General features: G+C 43.5%; 1 protein-coding gene across 1 annotated transcript in view; it reads right to left on the reverse strand.

The window, feature by feature from the left end:
* zmat4a (zinc finger, matrin-type 4a) overlaps window positions 1-18,440 on the reverse strand; it is a 63,013-nt gene that overhangs the window by 11,826 nt on the left and 32,747 nt on the right. The window contains exons 4-6 of the mRNA XM_061985768.1: window positions 11,928-12,084; window positions 4,246-4,467; window positions 586-682 (exon numbers count right to left, since the gene is read on the reverse strand). Coding sequence (XP_061841752.1) covers window positions 586-682; window positions 4,246-4,467; window positions 11,928-12,084 — 476 coding nt within the window. The remainder of the gene's footprint in view (window positions 1-585; window positions 683-4,245; window positions 4,468-11,927; window positions 12,085-18,440) is intronic.

Raw genomic sequence — 18,440 nt, forward strand, 5'->3', positions numbered from 1 at the left:
TAGACAAAATTTTTTCTCTAAATGTGGCCCCCCCCCCCCCCCCGAGTCAAAATAATTGCCCAGACCTGATCTAGATCCACTCGACGTCCATTGCACCGGTCGCCAAGGGGGGGGCGGGTGTTTCTCATTGTAATCCCATTGGGTTGAGTTTTTTTCTTGCCCTGATGTGGGAGCTGAGCCGAGGATGTCGTTGTGGCTTGTGCAGCCCTTTGAGACACTCGTGATTTATGGGCTATAAAAAAATAAACTTTGATTGATTGAGTTGTTGTTTTAAGCTTATGTGCAATGTGATTTTAAATGCCTAGCACCAGGAGCCCCCCGAGCAAAATAAGCACATCTAAAATTTCAGACTCAGCATCGCCTCTTTCAACAATATTCTCATAACTTATGCATGCGGTGTGAAATGCACTGGAGCTAAAATGCACAGGTCTTCTCGGGGAGAAGGTGACTTCAAGGACACAGATGAAAGCAAGAAGAGTAACATTTCTATGCCAACGTGAGAAGTAGCATTCGGCGTTTCCATGCATCAGCATCAATTGTTCGCATGCAAATGAGCTCAGCTGCTGCAGCCCACAGTGGTCTCACTTGGTTTGGTGCTTTGAGCCTTGCAGATGTGCGTGGTACTGAGCCACCGAGTTCAAGGTCACGCCGCAAACCTCACATGTGTAGCTGCGTTTCACACCTGCAATTCAACAAAAACAATTCAGTTACTAACATTTTCTTCGATCATTATAGAATGATTGGTGAGCATTTTCCCTTTTTAACTGATTTATGGTAGACAGGCTGAGCACAAAGTGGAAGAGACGGACTTGAGGGCCACCTAACCTGCCATAAAAAAAATCTATCTTATTCCTGTGTTGTTTGGCCGCACTGATTCCAATCTGTGTTTATGTTAGATGTTTTTGTCCAATCAGCACTTTAAGTTGAGTTGAGCTTTTCTGTGTTTCCATGGCAATGCAATCTGCCTCAGGTCTTCAGAGTCAGGACTGCTGGCCTGATCTTAATTCAACTATGATTCTTTAAAGGGGAACATTATCACCAGACCTATGTAAGCGTCAATATATACCTTGATGTTGCAGAAAAAAGACCATATATTTTTTTAACCGATTTCCGAACTCTAAATGGGTGAATTTTGGCGAATTAAACGCCTTTCTATTATTCGCTCTCGGAGCGATGACGTCACAACGTGACGTCACACCGGGAAGCAATCCGCCATTTTCTCAAACACATTACAAACACCGAGTCAAATCAGCTCTGTTATTTTCCGTTTTTTCGACTGTTTTCCGTACCTTGGAGACATCATGCCTCGTGGGTGTGTTGTCGGAGGGTGTAACAACACGAACAGGGACGGATTCCAGTTGCACCAGTGGCCCAAAGATGCGAAAGTGGCAAGAAATTGGACGTTTGTTCCGCACACTTTACCGACGAAAGCTATGCTACGACAGAGATGGCAAGAATGTGTGGATATCCTGCGACACTCAAAGCAGATGCATTTCCAACTGCACTGGACAGATCAGCTTTCAGGAAAAGAGAGCGGATGAGGGTATGTCTACAGAATATATTAATTGATGAAAATTGGGCTGTCTGCACTCTCAAAGTGCATGTTGTTGCCAAATGTATTTCATATGCTGTAAACCTAGTTCATAGTTGTTAGTTTCCTTTAATGCCAAACAAACACATACCAATCGTTGGTTAGAAGGCGATCGCTGAATTCCTCCTCGCTTTCTTCCGTGTCGCTGGCTGTCGTGTCGTTTTCGTCGGTTTCGCTTGCATACGGTTCAAACCGATATGGCTCAATAGCTTCAGTTTCTTCTTCAATTTTGTTTTCGCTACCTGCCTCCACACTACAACCATCCGTTTCAATACATGCGTAATCTGTTGAATCGCTAAAGCCGCTGAAATCCGAGTCTGAATCCGAGCTAATGTCGCTATATCTTGCTGTTCTTTCCGCCATGTTTGTTTGTATTCTCTATGTGACGTCACAGGAAAATGGACGGGTGTTTATAACGATGGTTAAAATCAGGCACTTTGAAGCTTTTTTTAGCGTGATGGGTAAAATTTAGAAAAAAACTTCGAAAAATAAAATAAGCCACTGGGAACTGATTTTTAATGGTTTTAACCATTCTGAAATTGTGATAATGTTCCCCTTTAACATTATTTTGAGAACTGCCCCTGAAAAAAGATTCATGAAGTTAGTCATGGCCTGCTAATAGTCTGGATCGCAATCCAATTGAAAACATTTGGTGGAAATTGAAGACTATGGTAGCTGACAAGACTTCAACCTGCGACGCTGATCCGACAGAAGCGATCAGAGAAAAGTTGGAGCAAGATTGATGAAGAGTAAAAGTTGGCATCTGCTCAGCCCTAGGTTGTGAGTTCAAACCCCGGCCGAGTCAGACCAAAGACTTTAAAAACGGGACCCAGTGCCTCAATGCTTGGCACTCAGCATCAAGGGTTGGAATTGGGGGTTAAATCACCAAAAATGCTCACTGCTCCTCTCACCTCCCAGGTGGTTAGGGTGATGGGTCAAATGCAGAGGATAATCTCACCCCACCTAGTGTGTGTGTGACTATCATTGGTACTTTAACTTTTTAACTTTGTTAAGCCCGTGCCTCAGAGATTGCAAGCTGTTATAAAAGCCAGAGGTGGTGCAACAAAGCACTCGTGTTGTGTTGTAATGTTTTTTTTGTTAGTTTTCCATGATTCCATAATTATATCCTCAGAATTAAGTGATTCCATGTTTTTTTCCACTCTGCTAAATCTAAAACTCTAAGTGTAACTGACAACCACAATCGCTTCTTGAATGATTTGAGTGTTTCTTAAAGCTAGAACGTTGCTATTTGAAATTACTTTAGTTTTATCTGCTTTTTTCCCCGAAAAAATGAACAACTGAAATAACACCCTCCAAGACTAGTGATCTCATATTTTTTTTACAGGACCAAATTATATTCTATTCTGTTGCCAGCTCGGCTCATGTTGAGAGGATCTCAAGTTTTAAGAGTAGAGCCGCTGATACGGCATATGTTGGGGCTGCAGAGCTTGGTCAGTAGAAAATAAATGCTCTCCACTTAGTAACTCGGGAGTCAGGTGACGTGTGAAAGGTCAATCAGAGAGGACAGTAGAGTGTGCCTGGAGTGGGACATTCACAATTAGTCTTTTTATTGCATAAATGTCTCCATTTCTACACGAGTTTTGTTCCCTGAGCTAATTTTTCACCTTGTGGCTCAGTCAAATGTTGCTTTGGTTTCTTGTATTAGCGTATATATTTGCAGAGGTGACAATCAGATTTGTATAATTTGAAATGGAATTTTAACATATGACTTTGAATACTCGTCCTGCGATGAGGTGGTGACTTGTCCAGGGTGTACACCGCCTTCCGCCCGAATGCAGCAGGGATAGGCTCCAGCACCCCCCGCCACCCCAAACGGGACAAGCGGTAGAAAATGGATGGACTTTGAATACTTATGTTTACATAGGATTTTTGTTTGCTATTTTTAACACACTTTTCACATTGGGCCCCATTCAGCAATAAGTTCCTAACTTTTCCTCTTATCTTTATTCCTAAGTGATTTCCTAAGAGGAATCCATTCAAATTAATGACGTGTTCTTAAACGCCCAAATTGTTCCCACCTGCTGTTCTTAAATTGCTGAATGACAAATAGTTAGCGTGTGCGTGTCTATCATAAATTGCATAAAACACGCCCTTATTTCCCCACTATGCATATGTAAACGCCCTTAATTCCGTAATTTGCATAGGTAAACACCCTTAATTCCCCATATAAGGGCACAATTCCGGCAGAAAAGCCGACCATCAAACACACGGAGAAAACACAAACAGATTACAGAAGAGAAATCCGTATTATCCCGCGGGGGAAATACATCATGTCAAAACGTAAGTTTAAGAAAGGGGGGACTGCGGCGTTCAAATAAATATTCGTCACTTGGGGCAAATTGGTCTACATGGCCATCAAATATGCACTCCATCCCCAGGGCACGATCTGCGGCATCTTTCAGTAGCAGCAAAAGCATTGCCATTGTGTGTGTGTATGCGTGTGTGTGCTGAATTTCCCCCAGGGATCAATAAATAACTTTCTATTCTATTCTATTTCTATTCTATTATGCTTGAAACATATTTTTCTTACTCAATGAATGGATAAAAAAAGACTAATGTATACATAACTCGAGCCCTGCACAGTGCATGCACATTAAAGGCAGGAACTCCATTGTCCAGTCGAGCTTCCTTACCTTTCATCTCCCCCACGTCCAGAGTCTTGCCCAGTTGCTCCAGCAGGTCTGCTCGTGCAGCATTTTTCTTGTGCTTTTTGCCATCATAATGTTGTTGAGCCATGCCCGGGTTGTTGAACCAAGCGTTGCATAGTTGGCAGTAGCGATCCGAGTCACGTCGTTGCCGTGGGGAGCTTGTGGGAGATGTGTCTGGAGAGCTCTTTAGAGGGCTGGGGGATACCTCTGAGGGAAGCAACAAAAACTTTGTTATGCTATGTGGAACAACAAGAACAAATTCATTGAGAAACAAATGTATTATGTTACTACAATTTTCCAGGTACTATGAAGTTTGCTTGCTTGGGTGTGGCTCAGACCCCAGTCTGTGAGAGTGGGCGACAACACCTCCAGTGCCATCTCCCTGAGCACCGGCTCCCCCCAGGGCTGCGTCCTGAGTCCGCTGCTGTTCACGTTGATGACTCATGACTGCTGCGCCAGGTCCACAACTAACCACATTGTGAAGTATGCGGACAACATAACAGTAGTGGGCCTTATCCGTGACGACAACGACATGGACTACAGGGAGGAGGTAAAACATCTGGTTGACTGGTGCAGAACCAACAACCTGGTCCTGAACGTCGACAAGACCAAGGAGATCATTGTCGACTTCAGGAGGAACCAGTTCAGCCATGCTCCACTTTTCATCAACGGCACAGCAGTGGAGATTGAAAGCAGCACCAAGTTCCTGGGGGTGCAGATAACTGACAATATGACCTGGTCCCTACACACCAGAGCTCTTATAAAAAGAGCATGCACTTTTTGCGTCGGATAAAAAGAGCACAGCTCCCTCCCCCCATTCTCACCACATTCTACAGAGGCCCTGTAGAGAACCTACTGACCAACTGCATCTCTGTCTGGACTGGAGCCTGCAGTGCCTCAGACTGGAAGTCTCTGCAGAGAGTGGTGAGGACAGCGGAAAAGATAATCAGGACTCCTCTTCCTCCTATCCAGTATTGCTCAAGTTTGCGGACGACACTACCCTCATCGGGCTCATCTCGGATGCCGACGAGTCCGCCTACAGGAGAGAGGTGGACCGGCTGGCGTCCTGGTGCAGCCTCAACAACCTGGAGCTGAACGCCCAGAAAACAGTGGAGATAATCTTGGACTTCAGGAAAGTCACAGCCCCACCATCCCCCCTCACCCTGATTGACTCTCCCACCCCCGTCTCCATTGTGGACTCCATCCGTTTCTTGGGCACCACCATCACCCAGGACCTCAAGGGGGAGTCGACCATCAGCTCCCTCATCAAGAAGGCCCAGAAACTTATGGTGCCGACCGAGATGCTGGTGAAGTTCTACTCAGCCATCATCGAGTCCATCCTCACCTCCTCCACCATTGTGTGGTTCCCCGGCGCCACAGTCCGGGACAAGGATCAACTGCAGCGCATCGTACGTGCTGCTGAGAAGGTTACTGGCTGCAAACTCCCATCCTTCCAGGACCTGTTCTCCTCCAGTACCAGGAGGCGTGTGGGTCGGATCACAGCTGACTCTTCTCATCCTGGACACAAACTATTCTCCCCTCTCCCCTCGGCAGGAGACTATGGTCCATCCAGACCCACACCTCCCGCCACCTGAACAGTTTTTTCCCCTCGGCCATCTGGCACATGAACAATAACAAGATCTGATAGCTCAGTTACAGCTCATGTTATTCTATTCTGTGTTATATTCCTCCCCCCATTCTCACCACATTCTACAGAGGCACTGTAGAGAACCTACTGACCAACTGCATCTCTGTCTGGACTGGAGCCTGCAGTGCCTCAGACTGGAAGTCTCTGCAGAGAGTGGTGAGGACAGTGGAAAAGATAATCAGGACTCCTCTTCCTCCTATCCAGTATTGCTCAAGTTTGCGGACGACACTACCCTCATCGGGCTCATCTCGGATGCCGACGAGTCCGCCTACAGGAGAGAGGTGGACCGGCTGGCGTCCTGGTGCAGCCTCAACAACCTGGAGCTGAACGCCCAGAAAACAGTGGAGATAATCTTGGACTTCAGGAAAGTCACAGCCCCACCATCCCCCCTCACCCTGATTGACTCTTCCACCCCCGTCTCCATTGTGGACTCCATCCGTTTCTTGGGCACCACCATCACCCAGGACCTCAAGTGGGAGCCGACCATCAGCTCCCTCATCAAGAAGGCCCAGAAACTTATTGTGCCGACCGAGATGCTGGTGAAGTTCTACTCAGCCATCATCGAGTCCATCCTAACCTCCTCCACCATTGTGTGGTTCCCCGGCGCCACAGTCAACTGCAGCGCATCGTACGTGCTGCTGAGAAGGTTACTGGCTGAAAACTCCCATCCCTCCAGGACCTGTTCTCCTCCAGGACCAGGAGGCGTGTGGGTCGGATCACAGCTGACTCTTCTCATCCTGGACCCAAACTATTCTCCCCTCTCCCCTCAGGCAGGAGACTACGGTCCATCCAAACCCACACCTCCCGCCACCTGAACAGTTTTTTTCCCCTCGGCCATCAGGCACATGAACAATAACAAGATCTGATAGCTCAGTTACAGCTCATGTTATTCTATTCTGTGTTATATGTGTTTTATGTTGCACAATTGCACCAAGTAAAATTCCTAGTTTGTGAACCCGTTCTCAAATAATGGCAATAAAAACTCTTCTGATTCTGATTCTGACTCTGATTCTGATCATCCTTACCCACAAGAGTCTTCAATGAAGATTGAAGTGATAATGTTCATTCATCATTTATATGTATTTCACATAGTTTTCTGCATGTAAAGCTACAATTATTATCCTTAAAATGTGTTGCGTGTTAATATTGGAACAGGTTGTTTCATACGGGAAACATTTGGTTTTCGTATGATTTGGATTTGCTGGGACCTTTAGCCAAGGTACCACTGTGGAATGCAATACCGTAATAATTGATGCCCTCATCCCTGGCATAGATTTACAATGCAGCGTGATTTAATGTATTTAATTTAACTGATTGGAGTCCATATCAGTTCATGTCTTTAGCACATTTCATTGTCCATAGTCAGAAATTGTTGCGTGTTAATATTGAACAGGTTGTTTCATACGGGAAACATTTGGTTTTCGTATGATTTGGATTTGTTGGGACCTTTAGCCAAGGTACCACTGTGGAATGCAATACCGTAATAATTGATGCCCTCATCCCTGGCATAGATTTACAATGCAATGCAATGCAATGTAGTTAATTTAACTGATTGGAGTCCATATCAGTTCATGTCTTTAGCACATTTCATTGTCCATAGTCAGAAATATAATGCAGTGTTTTCCTTTTCAGCTGATATTTGGGGAATATTTTTTACATCCATTAAAAAAATGACGAGGCATGCAAGTTTACTACAGGGTGATGCACACTGCACTGAAAAATAATACTAGCTACCAGCTAGCGCCATCAAATGCAAGCCAACCGCACTAATAGTGGCACAGCCTATAAAACACAAGTCCGGCTTTTGAAGAGCCGGCAAGGCAGCGGTGGTGTATGCGGCAATCAGCGAGCTATAGGGGCTTTCATCAGCCCTGCTCAACTGCAATGTAGCAATCGTCCTGCTAGCGCAGTCATGTGAAAACACAAGCTGTTATCACCATGAAAAGCCTGAAGAGAGAAATGTAAATTCTACTTGACGAAAGGAATAAAGAGCTTGTTCCGCCTGTCTTCGTGGATGGTTACATTAGGTAATCTGGATGAGTTCTGTCGAGCACTAAGGGCTCACTGGTGAAAAACAACCCAATTACAGTAGCTCGACCACTTCAACCCTTGGCGTATGAAGCCCACCCAAAGACTACTGATGTCTGATGGTATTACAAGTCCAATGACTGTAAGCAAGAATTTTAAGTCACAGCCAATTATTTAAGTTTTTAAGTGAGTCAGAGCTGAGCCTCAGACAGTGTACATGACGTCCTATTAGGTAGAATTTGAATCAAGACTTTGGCAATAGACTGACCTCTTTGAGTAATAGGTTGATGTAAGATGTCAGAATTGATTTAACAGAGTCTCTGCAATGGGGTCAAAAGCCAGTTTGCAACATTTATCCTAAGGCTTGTTATGCAGTGAATGCCTTGCTCAAAGGAAACTATACAAAGTCATTTGTTGTCATTGGGAAAAACCAAAACAAACAACTTGCTATTTGTGTCCAAGGAAGGTCAACACTCAAGACCAAGAATTGGGTCTTTAAGCTCTGAACTATTTGATGTTTTCCAGGCCAAAGACACCAAATCTTCTTTTGTTTTTTTAAAATGTAAATTATGTTTATAAACTCAGGAAATATGTCCCTGGACACATGAGGACTTTGAATATGACCAATGTATGATCCTGTAACTACTTGATATCGGATTGATACCCAGATTTGTGGTATCATCCAAAACTAATGTAAAGTATCAAACAACAGAAGAATAAGTGATTATTACATTTTAACATTCATAACTTTTATGGACAGAATTTCTAGGCGCAGTCAAGGCGTTGAGGGGTTCCGGTTTGGTGGCTGCAGGATTAGGTCTCTGCTTTTTGCAGATGATGTGGTCCTGATGGCTTCATGTGGCCGGGATCTTCAGCTCTCGCTGGATCGGTTCGCAGCCGAGTGTGAAGCGACTGGGATGAGAATCAGCACCTCCAAGTCCGAGTCCATGGTTCTCGCCCGGAAAAGGGTGGAGTGCCATCTCCGGGTTGGGGGGGAGACCCTGCCCCCAGTAGAGGAGTTCAAGTACCTCGGAGTCTTCTTCACGAGTGAGGGAAGAGTGGATCGTGAGATCGACAGGCGGATCGGTGCGGCATCTTCAGTAATGCGGACGCTGTATCGATCCGTTGTGGTGAAGAAGGAGCTGAGCCGGAAGGCAAAGCTCTCAATTTACCGGTCGATCTACGTTCCCATCCTCACCTATGGTCATGAGCTTTGGGTTATGACCGAAAGGACAAGATCACGGGTACAAGCGGCCGAAATGAGTTTCCTCCGCCGGGTGGCAGGGCTCTCCCTTAGAGATAGGGTGAGAAGCTCTGTCATCCGCGGGGAGCTCAAAGTAAAGCCGCTGCTCCTCCACATCGAGAGGAGCCAGATGAGGTGGTTCGGGCATCTGGTCAGGATGCCACCCGATCGCCTCCCTCGGGAGGTGTTTAGGGCACGTCCGACCGGTAGGAGGCCACGGGGAAGACCCAGGACACGTTGGGAAGACTATGTCTCCCGGCTGGCCTGGGAACGCCTCGGGATCCCCCGGGAAGAGCTGGACGAAGTGGCTGGGGAGAGGGAAGTCTGGGCTTCCCTGCTTAGGCTGCTGCCCCCGCGACCCGACCTCGGATAAGCGGAAGAAGATGGATGGATGGATGGATGGATACATTTTAACAGAAGTGTAGATAGAACATGTTATAAGAGAAAGTAAGCAGATATTAACAGTAAATGAACAAGTAGATTAATAATTAATTTTCTACCACTTGTCCTTAATAATGTTGACAAAATAATAGAATGATAAATGACACAATATGTTACTGCATACGTCAGCAGACTAATTAGGAGCCTTTGTTTGTTTACTTACTACTAAAAGACAAGTTTTCTCGTATGTTCCCTATTTTATTTAAGGACTTAACTGCAATGAGAAACATATGTTTAATGTACCCTAAGATTTCTTGTTAAAATAAAGCCAATAATGCAATTTTTTTTGTGATTCCCTTTAATTTAGAAAAGTACTGAAAAGTACCGAAAAGTATCGAAATCATTTTAGTACCGGTACTGGTACGAAAATACTAGTTAGAACTATACGCTACTTTGTATTAGAAACGATAAGAGCGGAGAATGCATGTGCATGTACGAAACAGTCTGCCTCAAGAAGATAGATAAAAAGAAGGCTTGGGCAATTATTAAACGGTAACACTTTAGTATGGGGAACACATATTCACCATTAATTAGTTGCTTATTAACATGCAAATGTGTAACATATTGGCTCTTAATTAGTCATTATTAAGTACTTATTAATGCCTTATTCTGCATGGCCTTATTATACAACCAGTAAGCCATTAACTTAAAGTCTTCCCTCAATAACCTCAGAATTATTGCTTATTAGTAACCCTAATCCTTATATGTTCCCCTAGTGTCCAAATAACTCAAAATTAAGTCTTTGTTATTTTAATAAGTAATAACTAATTAATGGTGAATATGTTCCCCATACTAAAGTTTTACCAGAAAAACATAAGTTTTCTTGTCTTACATAGCGATTGAAGTGTAGTTCCACTTTAAGATTTAAATACCATACAACGGCGTACATATTTTCATTTCTGCATGTCGTCCAGATTAGGATTTCAAAGAAAGTTATTCATCAATTTGTACATACAGCATTTTAAATAATCAAACCCATAGGTAATTGCTCCACTGCAACGCACTTTTTGTCAGGATCCCCAGCAAGAACATCCAGAAGCTGCAACACATCCAGAATAGTGCTGCTAGGATCCTGATGAGAGTGCGGAAATACGACCATATCACACCAATTCTCAAATCCCTTCACTGGCTTCCTGTTCCACTCAGGATTGAATACAAAGTCTCCCTACTAACCCACCAGCGCCTCCATGGAAATGCCCCCCTCTACCTCAAAGAACTACTCACCCCCAAATCCTCCACATGACACCTCCGCTCCGGACAGGCTAACCTCCTACAACCTCCGAGGACAAAGCTATGAACAATGGGAGACCGGGCTTTCTGCTCCGCCATTCCCAGTCTGTGGAACGCTCTCCCTGACCACCTGAGGGCACCACAGACTGTGGATGCTTTTAAAAAAGGCTTAAAAACCCTTCTTTTTAAAAAAAACTTTTTCTTTTTTTAGATGTATGCATACTTGTTCTAGCTATTTGGCTGTTCTAGTTTTTATTTTTATTTATTTTTAATTTATTTTTTATTATCTTTTTTCTTTTCATTTTTTTTTTAATTTCATTTATTTATTGTATTTATTTATTTATTTATTTATTTTTAATACACTGTAGCACTTTGAGGTTGTTTACTCAATGTAAAGTGCTTTTTTACAAATAAAATCTATTACTATTATTATTATTGTGTAATAATATCAAAAGGGGATATCGGTAGGTCGTGAGTTCAAACCCCGGCCGAGTCATACCAAATACTATAAAAATGGGACCCATTACCTCCCTGCTTGGCACTCAGCCTCAAGGGTTGGAATTGGGGGTTAAATCACCAAAATTGATTCCCGGGCGCGGCCACCGATGCTGCTCACTGCTCCCCTCACCTCCCAGGGGGTGATCAAGGGTGATGGGTCAAATGCAGAGAATAATTTCGCCACACCTAGTGTGTGTGTGTGTGACAATCATGGGTACTTTAACTTTATACAATAAAATTCAAATACTCTGTATTCACTGTTCCAAACAGCCTTTGTGGCCCTCAATGAAAAGGATACAAAGTGTCCTACTTGAGTGTCACTTAACTACTCTCCTCTCTCCTGCCTCCTCGAAGCACACAAGTTTAGTCTTTTCTTGTATTTTAGGCAAATCACAAAACAACAAAACAAATGGTAAACGTGGTATGCTGATATAGCATCTGATCAATATTGGTATCAGCCAATACTCAAGGCTCCAATATCGGTATCATATCAGAAGTGTTCAGTGTTCTTCACTTCAACAATCCAATACTGACACATTGATAAATAAAGTTTTTTTTTTTTCAGAAAAAAGGCCTTACCTTTGCTTGTGATGCTCGGCTCCTCCCCCAGGAGCAGTTTTAGTCGTTTGGCATGGATCTTCCCCTGGTAGTGTGACTGTGCGACCACCGCCGATGTGAAGGACATGTTACACAGTGTGCAACATTTATTCTTGTCCACGTCACCCTCCTCGCTGCCCTGCAGAAGAAACAGCAACAATAGTCACAATCATGTTACAACAATAGTGCAAATATTATTACCAAGTCAAAGTGACATCAAATAAATGAGCAGGAACACACTTAAAGTACCATTTTTTTGGAAGAAGAAAGGTGTGAATTCCCCATTAATATTCACACATTTAAAGGGGAACTGCACTTTTTGGGGGAATTTTGCATATCATTCACTCATTCACAATCACAAGAACACACCTAATTAAAAAAAAAAGTTGGGTTAAAGTTGGTAAAACATTGCTTTAAAAAGCCTGCTCAGTGGCCTTGTGGTTAGAGTCATACTGTCAGGTTCAAACACTGATGACGGAACCATGCAGAGACAGAGTTCAATTTAGCTCATGAGGAGAACGCATGGAGCTGCACACTTAGTCACAGTCTCGGCCTACGCTCTAAGGTTCATCTCCCGCGTCTCTCTATTTATTCAGGAGTTCCTGTTGTGTTTTTATTTCCCTGCCTTCTCTTTTATTGTGATGTTTCCTCAGCTCATTAGTCTCCAGCGAGGGGCGGACACTAAGGCACACCTGCAACCTATTTCTTCAGAGGAGTATTTAAGCTCGTCACCCACAGCTGGGTCTTGCCGGTTATTTTATCCTGCACCTCCCACGTGCATGCGCCTACTTCGCCTCGTCAGTCCTGGTACGTTATTTCTCCTTAGTCCTGTTATTTCTAACCTTGTTGTGTTTGTTTCCCAGCCTCCTTAAGGCAGCAAGGACATTATGCTGTGCTGAGTGCTCCCTGGTTTTTTCCTCTGTCGACCACTGAGGAACCTGTTTTAGTTAGTATTTCATGGTGTGCATTTTTGCCCCATCGCTTTTGTTAGACTTTTTGAACTTATTAAATGTATTCATTTTTTGTTATTCAAACTTGCCTCCGGTCTCTGCATCCTGGGGTCACCCCCTTGACCAGTTCGTAACAGTTCCATAGTCAACATCACTGAGGCCGCCTCTAAACGTAGTGGTCACATATATCATGCAAAGCAGGTCCAGGACGCACAATACGTGACGGAATGTGCTGGGGGCCTTGTGATTTCGCCTTGTCTCTGCTTCGTCTGTGTGCTGTCGTCTTGTCTGCGTTGAGGTCCTTGAAGTCCTTAGCTGTTAGCGGGCTAAAACAAAGTTAACATCTGCGGCTGAGGCCACCCCTCAGACAAGAAGTTTCGTCCTTGCACAGATACAAAGTCTAACTTGAGCACAATAGCTAATAACTATAGCAACGGACTTTAAGCATACTAAAGTTGTGTGATAATATATATATACATGATTATTCTAACACATATCAAAGACTATAAAAATGGGAGGTTGGAATTGGGAGTTTAATCACCAAAATGATTCCCGAGTGCGGCCGCCGTTGCTGCTCACTGCTCCCCTCACTTACCGGGGGGTGGAACAAGGGGATGGGTCAAATGCATAGATGAAGTTCACCACACGTAGTATGTGTGTGTGACTATCAGTGGTACTAAAACAAGTTCAAAACCCTCCATCAACATTTTATTTACACACTGCAAGTATATTTATAATGTCGTAACATACATATTCATAACAATATGTAATATGTACAATATTTACTGTATTTTGGTCATTTTAATTTATAGCGGGACTTCCTTCTATGGCGCATTTATTTCCGTTTCCATAGCAGCGCACATCCGACCTCCGCCATCCATTGTGTTCTTACTTTCACAAACAAACACGTGTGTGTCGTAATCATGGCAGACTTAGTAATAGACATCAAAGACAACTATTTTTTTGGACAAATGAGGATTCACAACGTTATCTTTTTTAAGCTGAATATACTGAGGATGAACGGCCGCCTGTAAAAGCGAGCAAGAAGAAGAAGGTGAGACGTTGGAGCAGACGGAAGCCCAGAGAGTGAGGTCGGCGCAACATGGTCACGCTGCTAATCTGGAAGTTTTGAGCAAAGGTATGCCAAATTATTGGAGTGCTTACCCAAATCAACTGGAAACATCCATCTTGACCAAACGGACAACTGTCCATCGAATGAGTCACTGTACTATTGATCATAATACATGCAGCACATCACCGTACACTACTGTGCTGGCTTGGCCCCTTAGTTCCAGTGAGAGGAACTTTGAATGCTCCAGGGTTGGACAATTCCATGCTCCCAACCAGTGTTGGGTTAGTTACTGAAAAGCAGTAACTAGTTACAGTTACTAGTTACTTCATTTCAAAAGTAACTCAGTTACTAACTCAGTTACTTACACCAAAAAGTAATGCGTTACTGTGAAAAGTAACTATTTAGTTACTTCTTTTTTCTTTTTTTTTTAAAGCTCCAATTAATGCCCTTTTAGCCTTCATTTCAGTACTGTTATTGCACTGGAGAATAATACAATCTGTTGATCAACTTGACATGCATTTGCATCACTCAACTCTGCTAAGCCACACAAAGACAAAGATATGTTACAAAGGCCAATTTGTTTCTGGCCAGAACAAATTGACAAAACTATTTTAAATAGCTGCAACATAACATACATAAGTAACAAACAGCATAATAACAGCATAGATGTAAACCAAGAAAGGCACACACTACATACACAAAGTCTAACCAGGCATTTTCTTCCTCAAGTAATTCTTATACAAAATCATGTCTGAAACCCAGAACACTCGACACATTTCCCCAGTTTTAGTTTAGAGATAAGGAAAGATTGGCCTGGCCCACTAGGATCCCTCTTTATGTTTGTGAACTTTATAGTCTATACATTTAGAGTGATGTGATAATCAAACACTCTAGAAGTCTAGAATGAAAGAGTATATAAGAGAATTGACAGCAACGTTCCCTCTCAGGAGCGCGCATGTGCAATTGCGCACTGCTCAAGCGTCCTCTGCGCACGGCAAATCTATGCCATGCACAAAATCAAATAAAAAAATAAGCGCATAACAATTTTCGACACGACACGGACACGACAGAGAAAACCGTTTTCGTCATCATTGTTCAAATATTGTAACGTCTGTCGAGACGCTTTGAGGACATGAATTCCATCCATCACTTTATTGAGCAAAACTCTTTACTGTCGGCCATAAACACATCACCAAAACATTAGTAAAAAAAATGATATCTAGCAAAACTGGTCATTTTCTGCAGTACAAACCAGACCAAAAGCAACTTTGTTATATCAACAGCAGCCGCTCGCTCTCTCACGTGCGCCAACACTTGCACATATGGCACTTAGCCAGTGATGCGTTTACAGCCACACAAAAAGTCGGACAACTCCAACACCACACATAAAGTGTCATTCCAGGTCGTTACACTATGATTTACCAATCAAATGTGTGCTTATTCTAGTGTCATTTATTAGGAATCTTAATTTATAAATATTAATCATTAAATGCTGTTAGTATATTAAATAAATACTAATAAAAATATATTTTTTACAAACAGGAAGTTGCAGGAATGTACACATGATCCCCTGCTTACATCTCATTGTGCAACATGTGAATGTTTTAATGAGAACTAAATGCAATGTCTGAAAGGGGTACAAATTATTTCCAAAGCAGGACCTCCACCCAGACAAACAATACAAGTACACAGTTCATGAAAAACAATATTTTTTGTTATTGTCATTATAAGTGGGCCTAAACACTTATATTAGAAATAGAAATGACTGCTGTCATTTGATTCTAATAATAAGAGAATGTTGTCTGTCTATCTGTGTTGGCCCTGTGATGAGGTGGGGACTTGTCCAGGGTGTACCCTGTCTTCCGCCCGAATGCAGCTGAGATAGGCTCCAGCGACCCCGAAAGGGACAAGCGGTAGAAAATGGATGGATGGATGGAGATGTAAGTCGTTATTTAGTGAGGTTTGGGCCAGGTGTGCTGCTGGTGTAGCCACAGTGAGCACGTGTGATGTTGCTCACATGGACTCCACTCAATGCTCAGGGACTTTTTGCATTTGCTCACACATCAACAATTAGAGGGAACATTGATTGACAGAGTGTGTACCTTCAGCGGTGAATGGTGGTGGTGGTGGAGGTGAAGTGGCATCAGAGTCTCTGTCTCTCTTTACTAGCTTCGTCGAAGCATGTTGCTATGTAGCTTGTTTCAGCAGATTTGAATTGCTGTTTTGGGCAGTAGATGGCATCTTTGATCCAAAGCACAATTTACATTGAACTAAAATGTTATTTTCTTTGTGCTCGACAAAAGAAAAGTAGTGAAAATATCTCCATGTTAGCAAACTCGACTTCTGGCTCCGCCATGATCAGACACGCCCCCCCCGCTCCCCACACTCACACTCAGACACACCCACAGAGAGCGCATGTCTCTCTCTCTTCTGCGGCTTGTGACACAAGAAGAATCAGAACGACACAGCAGCCCTCCGATAAAACACACTTTATACTACATAAAAAGTAACGTAAAATAACGCAGTAACGCATCATGTAGTAACGGTAACGGAGTTACTGAATATAAAAAAATAACGCGTTAGATTACTAGTTACCGCCGAAACTAACGGCGTTACAGTAACGCGTTACAGTAACGCGTTACTTTGTAACGCGTTAGTCCCAACACTGCTCCCAACCTTGTGGGAACAGTTTGGAGCGGGCCCCTTCCTCTTCCAACATGACTGTGCACCAGTGCACAAAGCAAGGTCCATAAAGACATGGATGACAGAGTCTGGTGTGGATGAACTTGACTGGCCTGCACAGAGTCCTGACCTGAACCCGATAGAACACCTTTGGGATGAATTAGAACAGAGATTCAGAGCCAATGCGCTTTTGGAAGAATGGTGGAAAATTCCTATAAACACACTCTGCAACCTTGTGGACAGCCTTCCCAGAAGAGTTGAAGCTGTAATAAATGATAAATAAATAAATGATAAATGGGTTGTACTTGTATAGCGCTTTTCTACCTTCAAGGTACTCAAAGCGCTTTGACACTACTTCCACATTTACCCATTCACACACACATTCACACACTGATGGAGGGAGCTGCCATGCAAGGCGCTAACCAGCACCCATCAGGAGCAAGGGTGAAGTGTCTTGCTCAGGACACAACGGACATGACGAGGTTGGTACTAGGTGGGGATTGAACCAGGGACCCTCGGGTCGCGCACGGCCATTCTCCCACTGCGCCACGCCGTCCCTAATAGCTGTAAAAGGTGAGCTGACATCATATTGAACCCTATGGGTTAGGAATGGGATGGCACTTCAACTTCATATGTGAGTCAAGGCAGATGGCCAAATACTTTTGGCAATATAGACACGCTATATGGATTGTACTCTTTATTTTGCTCACTTACAGGTAAGTGGTGCAATACTCTTTTGCACCATTTTAGTTGATCAGCTTTGCGTGTGATGTCCAGTTTGCACGTGTTTCAATACATGCAAACTTTTAGTAGATCCGGCCCATAGTGTAAGTGCGTGTGTTTGCATTATTTATTTTTGTGGTGGTTGTTATAGTTAAGCATAAGAACAGTGATAAGCCTGCCTCACATCTCTCCGTGGATTTTGCAATGTCTCCGCATACGAGTGTCGGAAAAATTGTATGTATCAAAAAACTTTCCGTTCTGAGTTCCCAATGAACAGACAAGAGGCTGTTTTTGTTGCACCAAGCAAAGGCTTGGAAAATTCCATTGTGTACGATAGGAGGAGACGGGATGGGGTTTTTCTATTGTGATCCAAGACTTGCCCAAACTGAATCCAGGACCAGCCCTAGCCTGAGGCATCTTTTCCTTTCGAGTTAATGTGACCGAAAACAATGGCTGTTTACATACTCCCCATTCCTTTAGAAACAGATGAATGTAAATAGGGAAAGTCCAAATAAAAATCTTTCGCCAGAGCGTGGGTGACACTGTAATAGGTTACAGGTCGACACGTTTCTCCTCAATTGAGTCAAAATTGAATTCTGCCTCTGTTTGATTCTTTGCTTCTTGTCTTGTTTAATAGATGTCATCAGTGTTTGAACCTGACAACGAGTGTGTGTTTCCGGGTACTTAGACTTGTCAGCAGAATTATTGGGGACTCCAAATAAGCTATTGTGTAGAGCAGGGGTGCTCATTACGTCGATCGCGATCTACCGGTCGATCTCGGAGGGTGTGTCAGTCGATCACCAGCCAGGCATTAAAAAAATTGTCCTAAAAATGAGCGATCATAAATCTTCACTATGACGTCACTTTCGTCACTTGATTGACATTCACGGCACCCGAGGGTCTTCTGAGATGACGCTGGCTGCTGCCAGCTCATTAAAATTACCGACTGGAAGGCGAGAAACACTTTATTTCAACAGACTCTGGCGCCGTACCTGTCGTCAAAACTCCAAAGACCGACTGCACAGTTGCACAATAAAAGCTCTGCTTCATCCTGCCTGCGCTACCAAA

Source organism: Nerophis lumbriciformis, linkage group LG12 (genome assembly GCF_033978685.3).
Source record: "Nerophis lumbriciformis linkage group LG12, RoL_Nlum_v2.1, whole genome shotgun sequence".
NCBI lineage: Eukaryota > Metazoa > Chordata > Actinopteri > Syngnathiformes > Syngnathidae > Nerophis > Nerophis lumbriciformis.